This window comes from Gavia stellata, chromosome 23, assembly GCF_030936135.1.
Source record: "Gavia stellata isolate bGavSte3 chromosome 23, bGavSte3.hap2, whole genome shotgun sequence".
Taxonomy (NCBI): domain Eukaryota; kingdom Metazoa; phylum Chordata; class Aves; order Gaviiformes; family Gaviidae; genus Gavia; species Gavia stellata.
Genome location: NC_082616.1, coordinates 6,843,478 through 6,859,675, shown reverse-complemented (window position 1 = coordinate 6,859,675; position 16,198 = coordinate 6,843,478). Strand labels below are relative to the sequence as shown.

The window sequence follows — 16,198 nt, the reverse complement described above, 5'->3', positions numbered from 1 at the left end:
TCTATCCGTTAAAAATGAAGTTTAGGATACTAGTTTGATGTAGATGTTGCAAGTTAAGCAAGATGAGCACCACCTTTAATTTCTGATTTGATATGCACTCGAGAATGTCAGAGTGCCTCTCATCTAGACCAGAGAGCATACAGCTACCTTTTGAAAGAGCCCTTAGTGTCTGTTTGTCCCAAGTGGGAATTCAGCGGTTTTGGCATCCACATGGACTGATTTTGAAAATCTGTCCCTAGGCATTTGCCGTTTCTTATTTGACTGCCTGATTCTTTTTTTATGTCTTTAGGTACTCTTTCTTGTGTGCTCTGTATAGTTTCTTAAAGCTTCTACGGTCACTTGGTAGCAGGAATACAGAGGATAGGGTATCAGTGTACAGCTTTGGACCTGTTTAAGCACTAGGCACAGTTGGAATAGGTAACAGATGGGTTTGGGGATTTTTTTGAGTGCTTGCTCAAAGTTTGACTTCAAATTATCTTCTCCCATCCTTTGTGAACATGGCAAATAGGATTGCTGCTAGAAGCATTTTATAGATTCTGTGGTCTGCATTTAATGGATGCTCAAATTCCTTGCGTTGGAATGTCTGAAATACCAGAGAAGAAATTATTTGGTCATTATGATAGACCTGACTTGCCTTAGCTGTCTGACGTTTACAAATATGTGTGTGGGATAGCTCAAAGACTGTGCTGCCTGGAATATGCTACAGATAAAGTACAGGAGTCATCCTCTTCTAGTGAGGGCAGTTTAACATAATATGTGCATTCTGCTGAAGTAAAGTGTTTGCAAATAATGTCTGAATCTGGTCATACGTTTTGTGTTTGGCTAAACTTTTAGTATAGTATGAATATGCCTTTAGGATTTCATTTTTTCAGCTTGGGTACGTGTGATAGCATGTATCGCTTGCTAACATACACAGTGAGTTGCGGTGTTTGGTTGCATACTAGGCCTACCTCTCGTGCGTTGCAAAAAACATACACTGTGTTCCTGTTGTGCTGCTTGTCCATGTGGAGATAACACTGTGGCTGTGTGTTTGGGACTTCCAAAAAAAGCTCTGAAAATCTCTGTGTTACTGGGGATTCTGTGTTTTTAGACCTAAGTAGTCTTGTTGCGCAGTGATAGGCGTCATGAGATTGTTGGTGTGTTTTAGCAGGCACGTAAGTGCTTATGTCAGGACTATTGTCAGCATCTTACGTTTGAGGGTTTTTTGTCTAACTGCATGGGAGGGGAGAAAATAGCTTGATTTACTAAAAAACCCCAGAAAACCCAAACCAAACCCTACTACGAAAATGCAGGTAATGAAAGTGGATGAAAAGACAAATACTATTTCTAAGGAGAAAAGAAAGACTGTATCTATTTTTTTAAAATTAACTAGGTTTGATAGCTTCTTTTGCCTTTTTTTAATTAGTTCAACTGTATATTAAATGAGATTAAAAAAAAAGGATTTTATCTTGATTTTGAGATGAAATGTCAGGTTCCTTTAAAAAAAAAGTGAGTACTCTTTATTAAATATTTCTAAAGAGAGCAATATTGTTTTGGTTACAATGTAAGCAAGAAAGAATAGGGATTTGAAATAAAACCTAAAAGCAATAAGATTTCCCTAGAAATGTTTAGAGGAATTTACTTAATTGCAACCAGAAGTTTGACCTGGAAGTGTAACGCTTTGACCTTTTAGCTGTCTGGTTTCCTAAATGTGTTGTTTTGCTCTGTCTAAACTGTGAGAAAATCTGTTTTACACATCTTTAACCCTTGCATTCCCTAAAATTCTCAATATGGAAGTCCCCAAACTATCACCACCAGTTCAAGAAAAACAAAAATTGTCATTACATTTGAAGAAAAAAAATCATTACAGATATGTGTTGAACATTGATGTCTTTTCTGTTTTCATTATAACTGGAAGTAATTGTGGGTGTAATTTCATGGTTAAATATGAATAGGAATTTCTTTTAAACGTTCCATGTTACCATATTACATAATAATACTCTTCTTTGTGTTCTTTTGTTCTTAAGTTTCATTATCATATGACAAAGGTAGAGAGAAAATACAGCTTTTTAAATTGCAAACATTTTTGTGGGTTTATTTCTATTTGGAAAAGGCTTTTATAAGGCTTTACAGAAATCTATCCAGATAGAGATTGAGGGCCAATTCCTGAAAAAAGTTACGCATACTTTCTTTGCGTAAGTAGTTTGGTGAGAGCAGTTTATGTGCATTTGATTCACTGCTGAAGGTACTACATATGTTGTGTTTATTACACACTGACTATTTCTATTGACTACAAAGGCACAAGTGGCAGACCATAAACAAAACTACACCAGCAAAGCTTTGTGGGGCCCCAGCCTTAATTTATTAAAAATGTATAGAAGTAAATAAAAATTTAGTAGTGCAGCAAATAGTAAAGACTTCTACTTGAAAAGAGGAGGAAAAAAAGCCCAGTGCAATCTTGAGTATGCGTTGTGGGCATAGTAACAGAACTTGATGTATTCCATCAACTTCAAACAGGTAAGAGAGATGATAATGCAGAGCAAATCACATTTATTCAGAGAGAAATGTTTTACCTGTGAAATAGTCACTATACAAATCCATGGAAAACAAAGTTGTTCAAATGACAAAGCTTACTTCAGAAAGGATAGAAGGTGACAGTCTTGTATTTGTTTACAGAGTATCTTTCTCTTATTCTCGGTCTTTTTGGTGGTGTCCTCTTTGCATCAGAGCTTGTGAGAGCAAAAAGAGATTGAGACTTATTTGGAAATAGAGCCTTTCAGCAGCTGACTTAATTACAGTCTATTTGCCAGCTTTTAAAAAGAGAAAATACGGAAGGCTCCATTGTGGTGACTTTCCACCTATTTGCTATGCTCCTTATATTCTGAGTTGTTGTAAACCTAACAAGAGTCTGTTGTGTGAAAAGACAAAAACCCGTGAACCTCTGGCACAACTTGCTTTATTCAGACAACAGTGTGAAACGCATGCTGGTTCAAGTCCACATGTGTCTCTTAGAACTCTCTTTTGAAGTGTCCTTTAGATGATAGGGTAGAAGAAAAGAAGAGTCATGACCATGAACATCTACCTCTTAGCTCCACTGGGCTGTTCTAACAGGAGTCCTCAAAAAAGAATCACAAGAACATTTACTGCTGCCATATATCAAGATCAGCTTTGAAGAAACTACCTTCTCACGTTCATGCCATCTTTTTCAAGTTCTGCTGACGATACCTACTACAAGCTTTTCTTTCCCTCTCATTGTTCCCCATCATGTCCCCGATGGCAGACTGTCGGGCTTTTTTCACCAAACCCATAGGTTTTGTAGCCATGTGATGCAATGTATTCCTGTCATTTTTAGTGACCCTTTGCCTAGAGACCTTGTAATTGGTAGAAGATGAAAGTCTTGTCAGCTGTGGGAGCTATGGGGTTAAAACCCTTTCCTCTCTGGGAAGAAGTTTTGCAGAAGTTATTTCCTATTGCTAGGGAAAAAAATAGAGCCTGGACACCCATGAAGGGTTTGACTAAGTTTATTTAAAAGTCTTTCAGCATCATAGTATTGGCACCCCCGATTATGTTGTTCTCATGAACAGTAAGGGGAACCAGTCATGTCTGTTAAATTCTGAAAGGCTCATTTCCACATTTTGGTTGAGTTTTTGTGCTAGAAGAGACTTTGCTTTGTAGAGATTCCTGACATTTAAAATACAAAATCCTCCCTTTCAAGTACTGCACGGCATCAAAAAATTTCATGAAGCTCATGGATATCCTCAAGGAAAAAAACCACAGAGACAGTTAGGCTGAAAGGGCACATTTTTTTGAAAGAGTCATGTACTTTAAAGGTGACTGTATGCATGCCCCAGTGCCCTGGAAGTCAAACTTGTCACCATCACAGTCTCTGTGTTTCATTTTAGCTAGAATCTACCTTACTTTTATCACTGCAAGGAATTCAGTGGTGTAAGTGATCGACATTGCTCCATTTGGATACAGCTGTGTCTGGCCAGTTGCGGGGAGATGCTCAGCTGGATGTGCAAGTGTGGCATCAGTCAGTTTTTAACTATGCTGCTCCTTTGTGGCAATACAGCCACTTTGAAGAGACTTTAGATTCTCTTCTGCTGCTGACTTGTCAGACAGCATTTACCACAGGGTTTGTTTTTCAGTTCTCTCTGCCTTTTGGCTGGTAGCAACAGATGCCTTTCTCAGCCTTTCTCTCAGTTGTCGGGCTCGTTCCAGTGGTTAAAGAAGTCCAGGCACATGGCTTCCTCTGGAATACAGTTCATATGTTCAAAACAGCGAGGATTCATAAACAGCTTTTAGTTCATGTGTTAAAGCCCATCACATGCAATTAATAATATGGTCATTGAGTCTGAGATCAACAAAAGGGTGAAATGAAATCTTGTCTCCTATTAGAAAACAGTTGTCTGTGGTAATGGTACACTGACCATGAAATATATTGCTCTATCTGCTTGAATGCATTAGCAGGTGGCGCTGGCTATTACTGCTTATACATTATGAATGGGTATTGAGCGACTGTATCTTAAGAGCTGTTTTCCAGGACTGGATCGGCCTGCCTCTCCATCTCAAGTGTTAGTGAGGGGAAGATGGTCTTTTTCCTTCAGAGCTGGAGTGTTCTCAGGACCTCCATCAGGTGCATTTCTCATCTTGCAGCCAGATGGTCTCATACAGGCTTTTCTTCTCAGTTCTTTCCTCCAGAACACTCATGACAAGCAGGCTAAGAAATGCCTTATCCCGGATCCAGTTTGGCCAGTATAGTTCTGGTTTCAGAGTGAATTCCATGCCTCTCCTGCTAGAGGAGAGCCCTACAACCCTGCTCTTGGATTTCCTAAAATGGCTCAGTCCAGTTTCACTGTTAATGGCTCATACTCTGAAGGTTTTAGACAGTGTGCCATGTCCAGCTATCAGTGTTCTGATAGCAGAGAGGATTCTGCTAGGGATATCTCATCCTGTCTTGATCAGATTAATTTAAAGGTTAATTTCTTTCTTCCAGTCAGGGACCCTGTTCTCTGATAGGAACTAAATGTTGTCCCCACATCCTTGATGGGACAGAGCTCTTACCTATTTGTGTTAGCAACTAGCCTGTGTTGAGAAGATTTAGCAGATAGAAGAATAGCACTAATACTAATAAAATTGTGAAAAGGGAAGAGTAAGGAGAAGAAAATCAGTAATCTGTTTTTGTCTAGATGTGGTTTAAACTGACTATAAGGCACCCTGGAAAAGACAGAAGCAACTTAAATCACTGAATTTATTTGTGTATACAAGGATTTGCAAGATCAGACCCTGCATATTTGCAGTGTGACCGAGCAGCAATACTCACTCAATACTGCACCCAAGGGTTTTTTTGTTTGTTTTTTGTTTGGTGGTTTTTTAGTCCACACTTTATTTATATAAAGTTAATGGCCAAAATGTTTTTTCTTAAGTATTAAAAAATTTTGAAAAAGTTTAAGGACTTTTTTGTACATTGATCAGTACACATTTTCCTGTGTACTTGCTTGTGAATATCACTTGAAAAATTAAAAAAATAATTTTAAAATTCTTTGAACTGAAGGCAGAATGGATACTATTTGGTGTATAAAAATTTGCAGTAGGTGAAGATGCTGTTGTCGTTAGCGATGAAGTTTGGTTGGGTTTTTTTTTTTTTTGGTGTATGTGTGTGTCTGAGGTGATACAGAAATTCTGACCCATTCTGAACACCAGAAAAGGGTCAGGAAGCCTTGACAGTTTTTTGTATCTGCTGTCTCACGTCTGCTGTCGTGGTCTATCCTAGACTTGGACTTACATGCCAATGTATGGTTTTGAATCTCTTCTAAATTAGAAATGGCAACCTACTCTGGAGCACATGCTGTGAAATGAACGTATGTTTTGGGGAAGGAAAGCTGCACGTTTAACAGTAGGTTTAGAATGAAATGTTTCTTTTTTGTTTTGTTTACAAATGATCAGGAATTTGGATTTGGTGGTGAATAATTTTAAGTGGAGAAATATGACTGCTAAAAAGCAGTGTAATAATATGTCTGTAGAGCACTTTGAAGATGAAAAGCTCTATATACTGTAAACATTATTACTAGTATAGCTTAATCTGTGTGGAATAATTAATCTAGTATAAGCAAAACGTAGATTTTTTTTTTAAATGTACAATATAGTGTTTCAGAAAGTCTAATGCACCTGTGTATTTACTTTCATATTGTAACATAAGAAATTCAGCCTCTTATTTTTTTAATATCTGTGTGTTGCAATGATTTATGTTGTTATTACTTTCCAAACCTAGAGTCAGTCCTAATCCAGAACAATCTGTCAGAAATGTGAAACATCTAGGCTGGGAGGAAAAATAAGTGTTTTTTTTAAAGATAGTATGAAAATTCTGTGCAATGAGAAATAGGTGCCTGTCAGATAGGGAAATGTTTGGGGGGCAGTCGGCCTCCTTAGGCTTGTGCTGTGGCTTTGGAGAAGAGTTGACTGAATTTAGTTACAGAGCCGTGCAGGTGCCAGATTGCGCTGGGAAGTGAACACCTGCCAGGCTGCTCCAGATAACTCAGCAGCTCAGAGGCATTTTCCCAGGCTCCCAGATGAATGGTCCGTAATAGCCGTGGGAGAGGGCTTCCCACTGCTCCACGCTGTACCACAGCCTCTTCTTGGCAGCCTTCTGGAAGCACAAGTCAGCTTGGCTGGGGCTCCTTTGGAAAACAAGTGTTGCTGGATAGTCTTACACTAAAGAGTCAGTGTCTGATACTTCCTCTCGGTGTCATGGGACTATGAAATATAACAAGCAGGGCAAATTACCATTCCCTTAAAAGGTAGCACTCACTGGTGCGTATTTCAGCTGAAACTGAACTGTGGCTTTTCTAGAACCACTTTTATTCAGTCACATTTTGTGTTTCAGGGTCTATTTATTTTGTTGGGTTTGGTTTTTTGTTTGGGTTTTTTTTTTCTTGTTTGTGTTTTTTTTTTTCTTGTTTGTTTTTGGAACCTGGATCTGATGATTTAGGTGCACAGTTTTGAAGTAAGAAAAACAAACTCCAAATCACTAACAACAATTTTATTTCTGCTTCTGTGTTGGTAATCTACAAATGGAGCTTTGTCTACATTGCATGATGAAGAGGAAATTGAAGAGTGGGCTGACTGAGTTTGCTGAGCCTGAGATCTGTGAACTTTCTATGTTACTGGCTGCAAAACACTGTATGTAGCTTGAGGTTAAAACTTCTATGGTGTGCTTAAAAGGAGTTAGTGATGGGTCGTTTGGTACATATCAGTTGGTCCTTGCTTCCAGGTATCATGAACGGCAGCTTTTGTTCCTTGCTGAGTATACACTGGCTGTCTTCCCTGGAGCATAATCCACAGCTTGCCCAAAGCCAACATTAGTATATGCTAGTATATAAACAGCGTTGATGGTGGACAAGTCTGGAATTGAGAACAGACTTAGGCTCATGCTGAGTAACCGTGTAGAAAGTTTAGAAAGCTGCAAGTTGCATGAGGTTGTCGGATTAGAAGGTTTTCTTGTGGGGCTTATTTTTTAGTTTCTTATTTCATGAAGCAGAATGGTTAATTGGACAATATATTTCTCTTGAAGGAAGCAGAAAGAGGATATCACAGTTTTTACAGTTCTGCAGTAACTCTGGCAACTTTAAAACTAGGGAAGTTTTGCAAACTCCAGCTGACTATGGGTTAGATCAGACGTCATATACAAGAGGGTTTCAGAATACTTGATGAGCGTAGATATGCGATACTTTCAAAATACAGGCATCTTGAACGCAATGCAGCTTAACATTTTCTCACAGTTAGCAATAAGGAACAGCAAATCATCTGTTCAGGCTTTTTCAGCAAAGTCAAGTAGTAAATAGTTATGGAAACTAAGAGTATTTTCTAGTGTTAGTCCCTCTGGACTGAGCTTATTAGCTCAGGTGCAGCTCCCTGTGAAGGCTTTATAAGACTTTCAGACTTGAGCTGACGCTGCAAAAATAGCGTAGAGGTGTCTTGATCTCTTACATAATTATTTCTTTTGTTAGATTTGAGGTAGGTGTTCTCTTCCAGAGAACAGTAGCTAGCTGAATCAAGGGCCTTTAAGAGGAACCTGAAACTTTGTTCAAGCCGTTAGCCAATCAAATATGATTAAACACTTAAGCTCTCAGAGAATACCAGGATAGCCAGAAAAATAAACAGATATACATGTCACTGATTCATAAAAGAATTTCAGGAATGAAGTATCGTGCTTTTCCCTGTGAAAAGCAAAAGATTCACTCTTTTTCATTTTAAGTTCCTCTCAAGAAAAATACATTTGGAATATCCCAGACAAACAGAGGTGGAAAGACACTTTTAATATTTACTCTCTGTTTCAAGATTTGTTTGCAAAGTTGCACTTTTAGGAATGTTACTTCTTCAGCATTACGGAGGTCACAGTGGAAGATGCTATTATCACACTAATAACTTATACACAGGGCAAATTCTTTATTTGGCTAACCCTACTAACAACGTTAAAGAGCTGTGGATGCCAAACTGGAAATAGCTAAAAGTAATTTTCTTTAATTGTGCTCATAAATACACAGTTAATAAAGCTGGTGGATTACATCCAAATTTTTCTCTAGTGCTCATCATTTTTAAGGGATGGTTCAACTTGTCACATCTTGACTTGATTTCTAAAGGGAAGTCGAATTTTAGGTATTTTCCTGAGGGGAAGGAAAAAAGATGGCTGATAAATTTTAAAGGGATTGATTGTGATCAATAACTATAGTTCTTAATGAGAGGTGATGCTGACCAGCACTTGGTGGTGAGCTCCAGGAGATCTTGAACAAGTAGGAGAGTTGTAGACTGTGCGGAAGAGGACATGCATTTGGGGGCTTATACTTAGAAATAAGGCATGCCTTGGCACTTGCTCAGTAGAGATTGAGACTGGAACAAAAACGCTTTCCTTCCTTCTTTTTAAATGGTTTGATTAGAACAACAGCAGTAGCACTTAATTTTCTAACTTTTCTGTGGTAATTGCACCTAGGGTATCTGACTGTCTAGGAAGCAGCAATAATTTGTCTTGCAAAACCCATCAGAGTTAGGGGAAATACCACTAACCCTGTTTTGCACATTCATTTTAGTGAGGTGTACAGAGAGACTATGGAGCAGGAGTCACAGATGTTAACTTCTTTCAATTTCAGTGGGAGTTAGGTTGCTGAATACCTTTATGAATCAAGTCCTAACTGATTTACTCAGGGTCATTTGGGAATTTAAGTAGAACAAAAGTAAAAGCTGATTTCCTTAGCCATAGTCTAATAGTCTCTTTGCCATAATATAATCCTTTCTGTCCTTTTCTTATGCCTCTGGTGCACAAGGATTTCTGTCGTTCTCAGGAATAGAAACTGAAGAAGTCTCTGTGTATGTTACATGTATCTGCTGGGTCAGCCAGGCTAGCTCTGTCTGTCTACTTGTAGATACTGAAGAGTTTAAATGTATGCATTTCTCAATTAATTCAGTGGAATTGTAGATAATTAAGACGTTTCATGTTGGTTGTTGGGTTTTTTTAATAGCCAGCATTTTTTCTATCAGCTTTGAGTATGTCACCTTTCTTCAGAAGGCAGTTAAGTAAATAGTCATCTGTAGTGTTCTTGTAGAATATGTATGAAAACATGGTAGTGAATAGGACTCTGGGCTATTGGACTAGTGACCATGACACTAGGCTATTAAGAGGATGACATCTGTGATCAATTAATTGATTTAAATTTATTTCTGTGGTTGGATACCAGAACTTCGTGGTTCGTAATTTTTTTAGATTTTCCCCCTGTTTTAGATTCTTATTTCTTGAGACTTCAGTATGAGCAGTTTCTTTTTAAAAATATTCCTTTAAAGTTATGTTTTCTTTTGTATTCTTGAGCTGCTGCTGCTGCTTTCTCTCAAACAATCCTATCTTCCCAGATGTGCAACACTTTGAGACCAGAATGCCTAAGATACCCATACACTTATTATTATCCCTTTGTTTTATGTTGCAGGCAACAGTTTTCACATTACTGCCTACTTTATGAAGAGATGGGTTAATCTCCGTTGTGCTGTAGGGAAACATTATCGTGGTAAGAAATCAGTTTCTTATAGTGTTACTTAGAATTTTGCATTTCTGGGAGAAAAAAAGGGAACATAAGCTAATACTTTGTCAGATTTTGGTCTACTTAATCAGAATTTCTTTCAGAGCTTAGTTTTGTGGATTTTTTTTTTCTCCAGAGGATGTTTCCTAAAAAAAGGAGAAGTGTTTCTTAACAGATGATGGATTTTTTAAAAATTTAATTTTAAATTTCTGTATGCCTTGCCCCAGGGTAATCAGCTAAGCCACACCAAATTCTGTAAGTATGATGAGACTCAGCATTTTACTGAGTCTCTGCAGGGTGAATCAACCAGAGGTTGCAGTATGAATCATTCATTATTGCTCGAGTGTCTTGTGACATCAACGGTACAGTACAAGTGTATGCAAGAAAAGGCTTTCATTCACCTCAGTGCTATAAAATCTTTACGTAGGTGATGTCATTGGACCAGTTCTTTTTTTCATGTCTTCTCAAGCCAAGATGCTCTGTAAGGAAGTGATACCAATCCTTCCTGCCAACAGCAATAAAAAGGAGCTATAACGATCACTGCCCTTTGTGTTGAGCTTTTCGTATTAAAAAAAGCAAAATAAATCAGGTGCCCTTAATAATATTGAATACTTGAATGGATATTTTTAAAGAATTTCTTATTTTTATAGGAATTGATTATATTCATAAATGTTTAAATCTGTCTTCAAATGCCAGCTAGTTGTTTCCTAAGTCCATATTGGTTGAAGAGATTGGAGTGTTGATTTTAAATACTTCATCAAACTTGTTCTCCCAGCCTCTTGGAAGAATAGTTAGAATAGAATAGCAGAGTGTCTGCATTGGTATCTCAACATTGGTTTCTGTGCATTAAATTTGAACTTTTTTTAAGCATCAATGAATACCTAAACATACTTTCATTTTGTTAGCCAGCAGGTGAGATTATTATAAAATGTAACAATAAAAATGTCTTAACTGGGATGAACTTGCCCTACTAGTGCTGCCAAAAAGAGAGGCTCTGATGCTGCAGTCAAAACTTTGCTTCCACATGAAGTTCCTAAGAAGAAAGGAACTTCATTTTGCTGCGTTTCGCTCCCAGTAAATAGCAAAATAAGCACATATCCTAAAAAATAAATAACTTGACACCAATGTTTCCTTTCTGTAAGATACACCTAGTACTTCATAAACAAAAAACAGATGTTGTGCCTAATAGAAGAAGAATCTTGCATACTTTAATTGGTGATGCTCACTCAATATCTAAAGTAAGCTTGCCTAAGAGGCTATTGTTGGAATCCCACATAATGAATTCAGTTCTTGCAACAGTTGTCCAGCTTTTCTTTTGTGGCCCGTTTGGAAGATGTCCACCATTGTATTAGACCTTTGCGGGTGGCTTTTCAGGTCTTGAGAATACAAGCACAGAAAGAATAGTCTGGACATAAGGCACAGCCTGAATGCATCCTTGGACACAGTTTTGCTAACAGAGTTGATATTTCTTGAAAGGATTATGAAAGGTTCATATTCATTAATGAGTATGCAGTAGTTTAGCAAGCTATTGTGCCAATACAGATGCATCTGAGGTCTCTGTAGATGCTTTTTCAACCAATGGCAAATCCAAGATAAACTGTTTCAACATCCCCATCTTTCATTGTAATGACTCTAGAAAAGTCGCCCCTGGTATGCGCTCAGAGGGGTTTGTCAGATACTAATGGAGATACGCTGTTGGTGATGGAGCAGTACCTTGTAGAGAGGCAGTCACCTGTATGGATGACCTGATTGTCACTGGCAAATTGTGGATATCATGCCTGTACTCAATTCGTTGTGAGGAGATATTCTACCAAAAAAATCTATGAGGTCAACCTCGTGTTTTGTCTGCATGCCTTGCCTCTTTTTTGTCCCAGAAAATAGGGTGTTACGGCTTGTTTTTGAAGTATAACAAACTTTAAAAATTAGTAACTCTCTTTTTATAAAAACAAAACAAAAACCAACAACAAAAAAATCTGAGCTGAAAATACGAAGATAGTAATCTGGAAATTATCTGATATGTAAAATACCAAAATATCCAGCTATGTTCTTTTCACAGCATTGCTAGGTACTGAATAAAGCTTTGTCTGGTCTGTTCTAATCTGAGAACCCTTCAGTTTTTCATCCTTTGTAAATAGAAGCTTTATTGTGTTCATAATAAACCATGCGATCTTGAGTAAAATATGTAATTTGGTAGTAGTTAACCAATTTGTTTAACAACTTCAAAAATCGCTGTAGTCAGAGTTTGAAACACTTAGCCTTATGCTGAGTTTTTATGCCAAGTCCTGATTGAGTATGTTGTGCTGTATTACAGACATAATTTACAGCTTTTGTGATGAAAAGACTCATCACCAGAATAGCACAAAAGAAATCATCGTTAAGTGATTTATCTGTTGGTTCTGTCTGGTATATTTGTCCAGGGGTGCAGGTGGACTAATTTGCAGCAATGTCTGTCCTCTGGGGAACTAAACTTACTCTGACATATTGATTTTTTTGAATGGTTTAAAAAAGCAAAACAAAAGGAGGGATGGGTTGTTGTAGAGAGTAGGTAAGAAACTAGTGGAGTGCATGAAGTGAGTTAGTTTGCAATTTAAAGAATAAATTATTCTGTTTACTAAAATGTATATATGTTGTCATTATATGTGGGTTTGAATATGGTTATAATTTTTGTAATCATCTTTTCAATTATTTTTGTATAGAGCTACGTGTGTTTCCAGACAGATTTATAGTTTGTGTCAGCAAACTTGAATCTAATCCAAGCGCCTGGACATCTGAAAATGGTGTATTGGTATGTACAAACCCATTTTATAAATTTTCTGGTTTATTTTATAGTAGTAAGATGAATGTTTATGTACAGATGTAGGTAGCCACATATTTGTGACTGTCATCTTGGAACCAGAAAGTCACATTAACAGTTGGGCCAAAGTATTCAAAAGGACATCCTGAAGTGAGTCTGAAGGAGACAAAAATGGGAATTTTTGGAAGCTCAGCGTTTTCTGAGCCATATAAGGCTCAGAGAAAAAGACCATGTATTTAGAAAGCTAGGTATGATTTTAGCACCTTGATTTAAGGATCTTTTCTTCCTTTATATTTTGTCCTTGTAACATTTTACTTTCCAAAACTATAATGGGGCAGTTTTTAATGTCCAAGGGTTTCTTGTATGTTTTCTCAGCACTTGTCCTGCAAAACAACTCAAATGGATCAGTGCTAGCCCTGCTGGGAAAAAAAAAATCCCCAGACGTCTATGGAGAAAAAGGCACTGGTGTGTAGTTAAACACCATAAACAAGTCTACTTAAATATTTCATCCTGAAGGCTTTATCAGGGTCAAAGGCTTTTTTATGCTGCAGTTAACTGCTGATTGTCTCTGGAGTGCTCACATTGACGCAGGTGGCCTGCTTCTATGGCAGGCAGTCTCTTCTGTGCTCACAGTAAGAGTCAGAATTACACACTGAGGTCTATGAATATTTTAATAGTTTAACTTAGATGTATTGAAGTATATTTGAACCTTGAAAAAAAAGTTTTTCTTCTACTCATTCAACTTAGTATTTTTTTAATGTCAAGCAGGGTGGTTTTGTTTTTTATATTAAATGCAGATTTTATTATCTTGATTCCTAGATTGGTAAGTATCCTTAAATGTCAAAGGATCAAGCAAATGTTTTTCTCTCTCTCAGAAAAAAATCTAAGTGCTTTAGAAATACTTTGCTATTTTGAAAATTATTAATTCCTCGGTGTTGTCTTGAAAACTACTTAGGATTTTCTACTGAAAGCATCTTTCTCTGAAAGCATTTTGACTGAGAAATAATTATCTTTTTTTGTCTTACTTAAGTATGTCTTATGAGATATCCAATTCCTCCATTTGGTATTTTTAATCTTTCCATAAAATAAAAGATGAGAAGTTTTCTTTAGTTTCTTTCACATGATTCTGTCTAGTAAGGAGAAGGCAAATGAAAAATACAATGTTATGGACTAAAGCTTGACGATTTCAAAATTTGATCTTGATCTATGGAAACTCCTTGTTATAAAAGGGAGTTTAAACAATTTTATATTTAAAAAAATAAATAACTCTCTTAATATGATCATAACCTAATCAATAATAAAGTCTTGGAAGTTTGCTTGACTTAGAGATGCAATACATGTGCATAGCACTGGCTGGAATGATCAGTGTAGTATGTTGGTAGGAGAAAGTAAGATAAAGTTATCCCAAAGCCATCTTCCCCGAAATGAAGAACTGACAAGATGTGAACAGATCCTCAGCAAATGTTTTGGAGTATCTTTTTAATTCTTACCATTGTACCTTAAAGGGTCCACTCCAGACTGTTTTGTTGTTCAAAATTTCTACAGCATGTTAGTACCAAATTTGTCATATACTCCAGTTCAGTACTTTGCCAAACTAGGGGAGCATTTGATTGCCGCTGAGAGGTAATTTCAAGGTTTTGGCACTCCAGAAGTAAAGGCTAAGGATCTGCACTTTGTGAGTGTACTTTTCTCTATGCAATTTAGCAGTGAGTATGCTTGAACTCTAAACTAGACTACAAAAGACCACCCAGAAGACCTTTCTGTTGATATACTCCAGTGTATTCTGTCATGGGCTAAAAATGAGGCATATGTTTTGTTTTCCTCTGTATGTTGTTTGGGTTTGAATAATTTCATAATGTTGCATGCAAGTTCTTTTAAAGGTTTAAGAAGCTCACACCCTTGCTTTTGAGAACCTATATTTGTTTTATAAAAGTAGTTGACTATACACTAATGGAGACTTTGTCACTTTTCAGTGTTGCTGAATGTCACTGCGATTGACTTAGTCAAGGCTTAACAATTTTTTTTTTTTTTTTTTTTTTTTAAACTGCTTTTATGCTTGTTTATGGTTTGGGTCAAGCTTTCATTCCTGAGCTCTGTCAAGACAATTCAGGCTCAATGCCCTGCTTTCCCATTACATGGAACCAGTTTTATGTCAGCCTGATACACATTTCTTTCACTCACTGCAACTCTCTCCTTCTTCACCTATCTTCAGCACTTTATTCTTTGCCTTTTCACTGCCTTTTAGGCTGTTCTCTGTATCTCTGAAATAGACTGCTTAAATCAAGAGTTTCAAGGCAGGTAGCCAGATACAAAATGAAATTCTTATGTCCTACATCTTAGAAAAGATCATAATTAGATACTTTTGAGATATTCATAAGCACAAACCTTAGCATCAATTGCTGAGAGAAGCAATTTGAAGCCTTCTGTGATGCATCTTGTAAGACCAAGGAAAAGGTGGATTAGGCAGTCTGTCAAATTAGCTTTAAGCATAAACTAATAAAAGATTTGAGAGCACTTCTAAGGAGTAGAGCTGAAATAAAATGGAAGAAAATCTATTGATATGTAATTTTCTATTGTCTAGAATCTATTTAGAAATGGGTGTTTCTGTAGTCATAGCTAAAAATCAGGCTGCAGGCAGTAATAATCATTTTGGAAGAAGGGAAATCTCTATTAAAGAAACAATACAGCAAGTTATTGAAAATACATAAGCAAATTAGAAGTCTCAAGGAAAAGATGGAAGAATAGCCTGGCTGATTAATGCTAAGTTTAAACAGAAAACCATTGTTTCCTGTTTTGCCAAACTGTGTTGGTAATCTTGAATAGTTTTATCTTTAAAGAGAAGACAGTTTTGGGAACGTGGCAAAAGAGGAAACCCAGGGAAATATGTAAGAGCTCTGGAGAGATTAGTCATCTTTGTCAATGACGACATTTTCTTGATGATTATTATGCAGAGAGCTAAAATGGAAAATTGGAAATGGGTTATCTGAAGAAACAGTGGAAATGGAAATGGGTGGAAGGCTTATTAGAGGCTTGTGAGCATTTGAAAATGTGCTAACAATGGAGTATTCATTGATAACCACATTGGCTTTATACTAGACTCTATGAGAGGAAGCATTTATAGGGAAAGCATGAAGGAGGTTAAGCTAATGATGATATTAAAATGGAAATTTGAAATTACCGTTCATGTGAAATCAGAAAAGAAAGTGGGGAAAAAAAACCCAACTGAACAAAAAAACCCCACATAGGTTCACAAGGAGAAGCAAAGTGGAAAGAGATGCCCAGTACTTTTTAAATCCCCAACAGAGAAATGAAAGCAAACTATTTAATCTTCGTCATACACATCTGATTTTATAAATTGTGTCAT

The 16,198-nt window shown here is 37.0% G+C and overlaps 1 protein-coding gene across 1 annotated transcript in view; it reads left to right on the top strand.

The window, feature by feature from the left end:
- SLX4IP (SLX4 interacting protein) overlaps positions 1-16,198 on the top strand; it is a 50,577-nt gene that overhangs the window by 22,361 nt on the left and 12,018 nt on the right. The window contains 2 exon segments of the mRNA XM_009809725.2: positions 9,951-10,028; positions 12,737-12,825. Of these exon segments, the coding sequence (XP_009808027.2) occupies positions 9,951-10,028; positions 12,737-12,825 (167 nt within the window).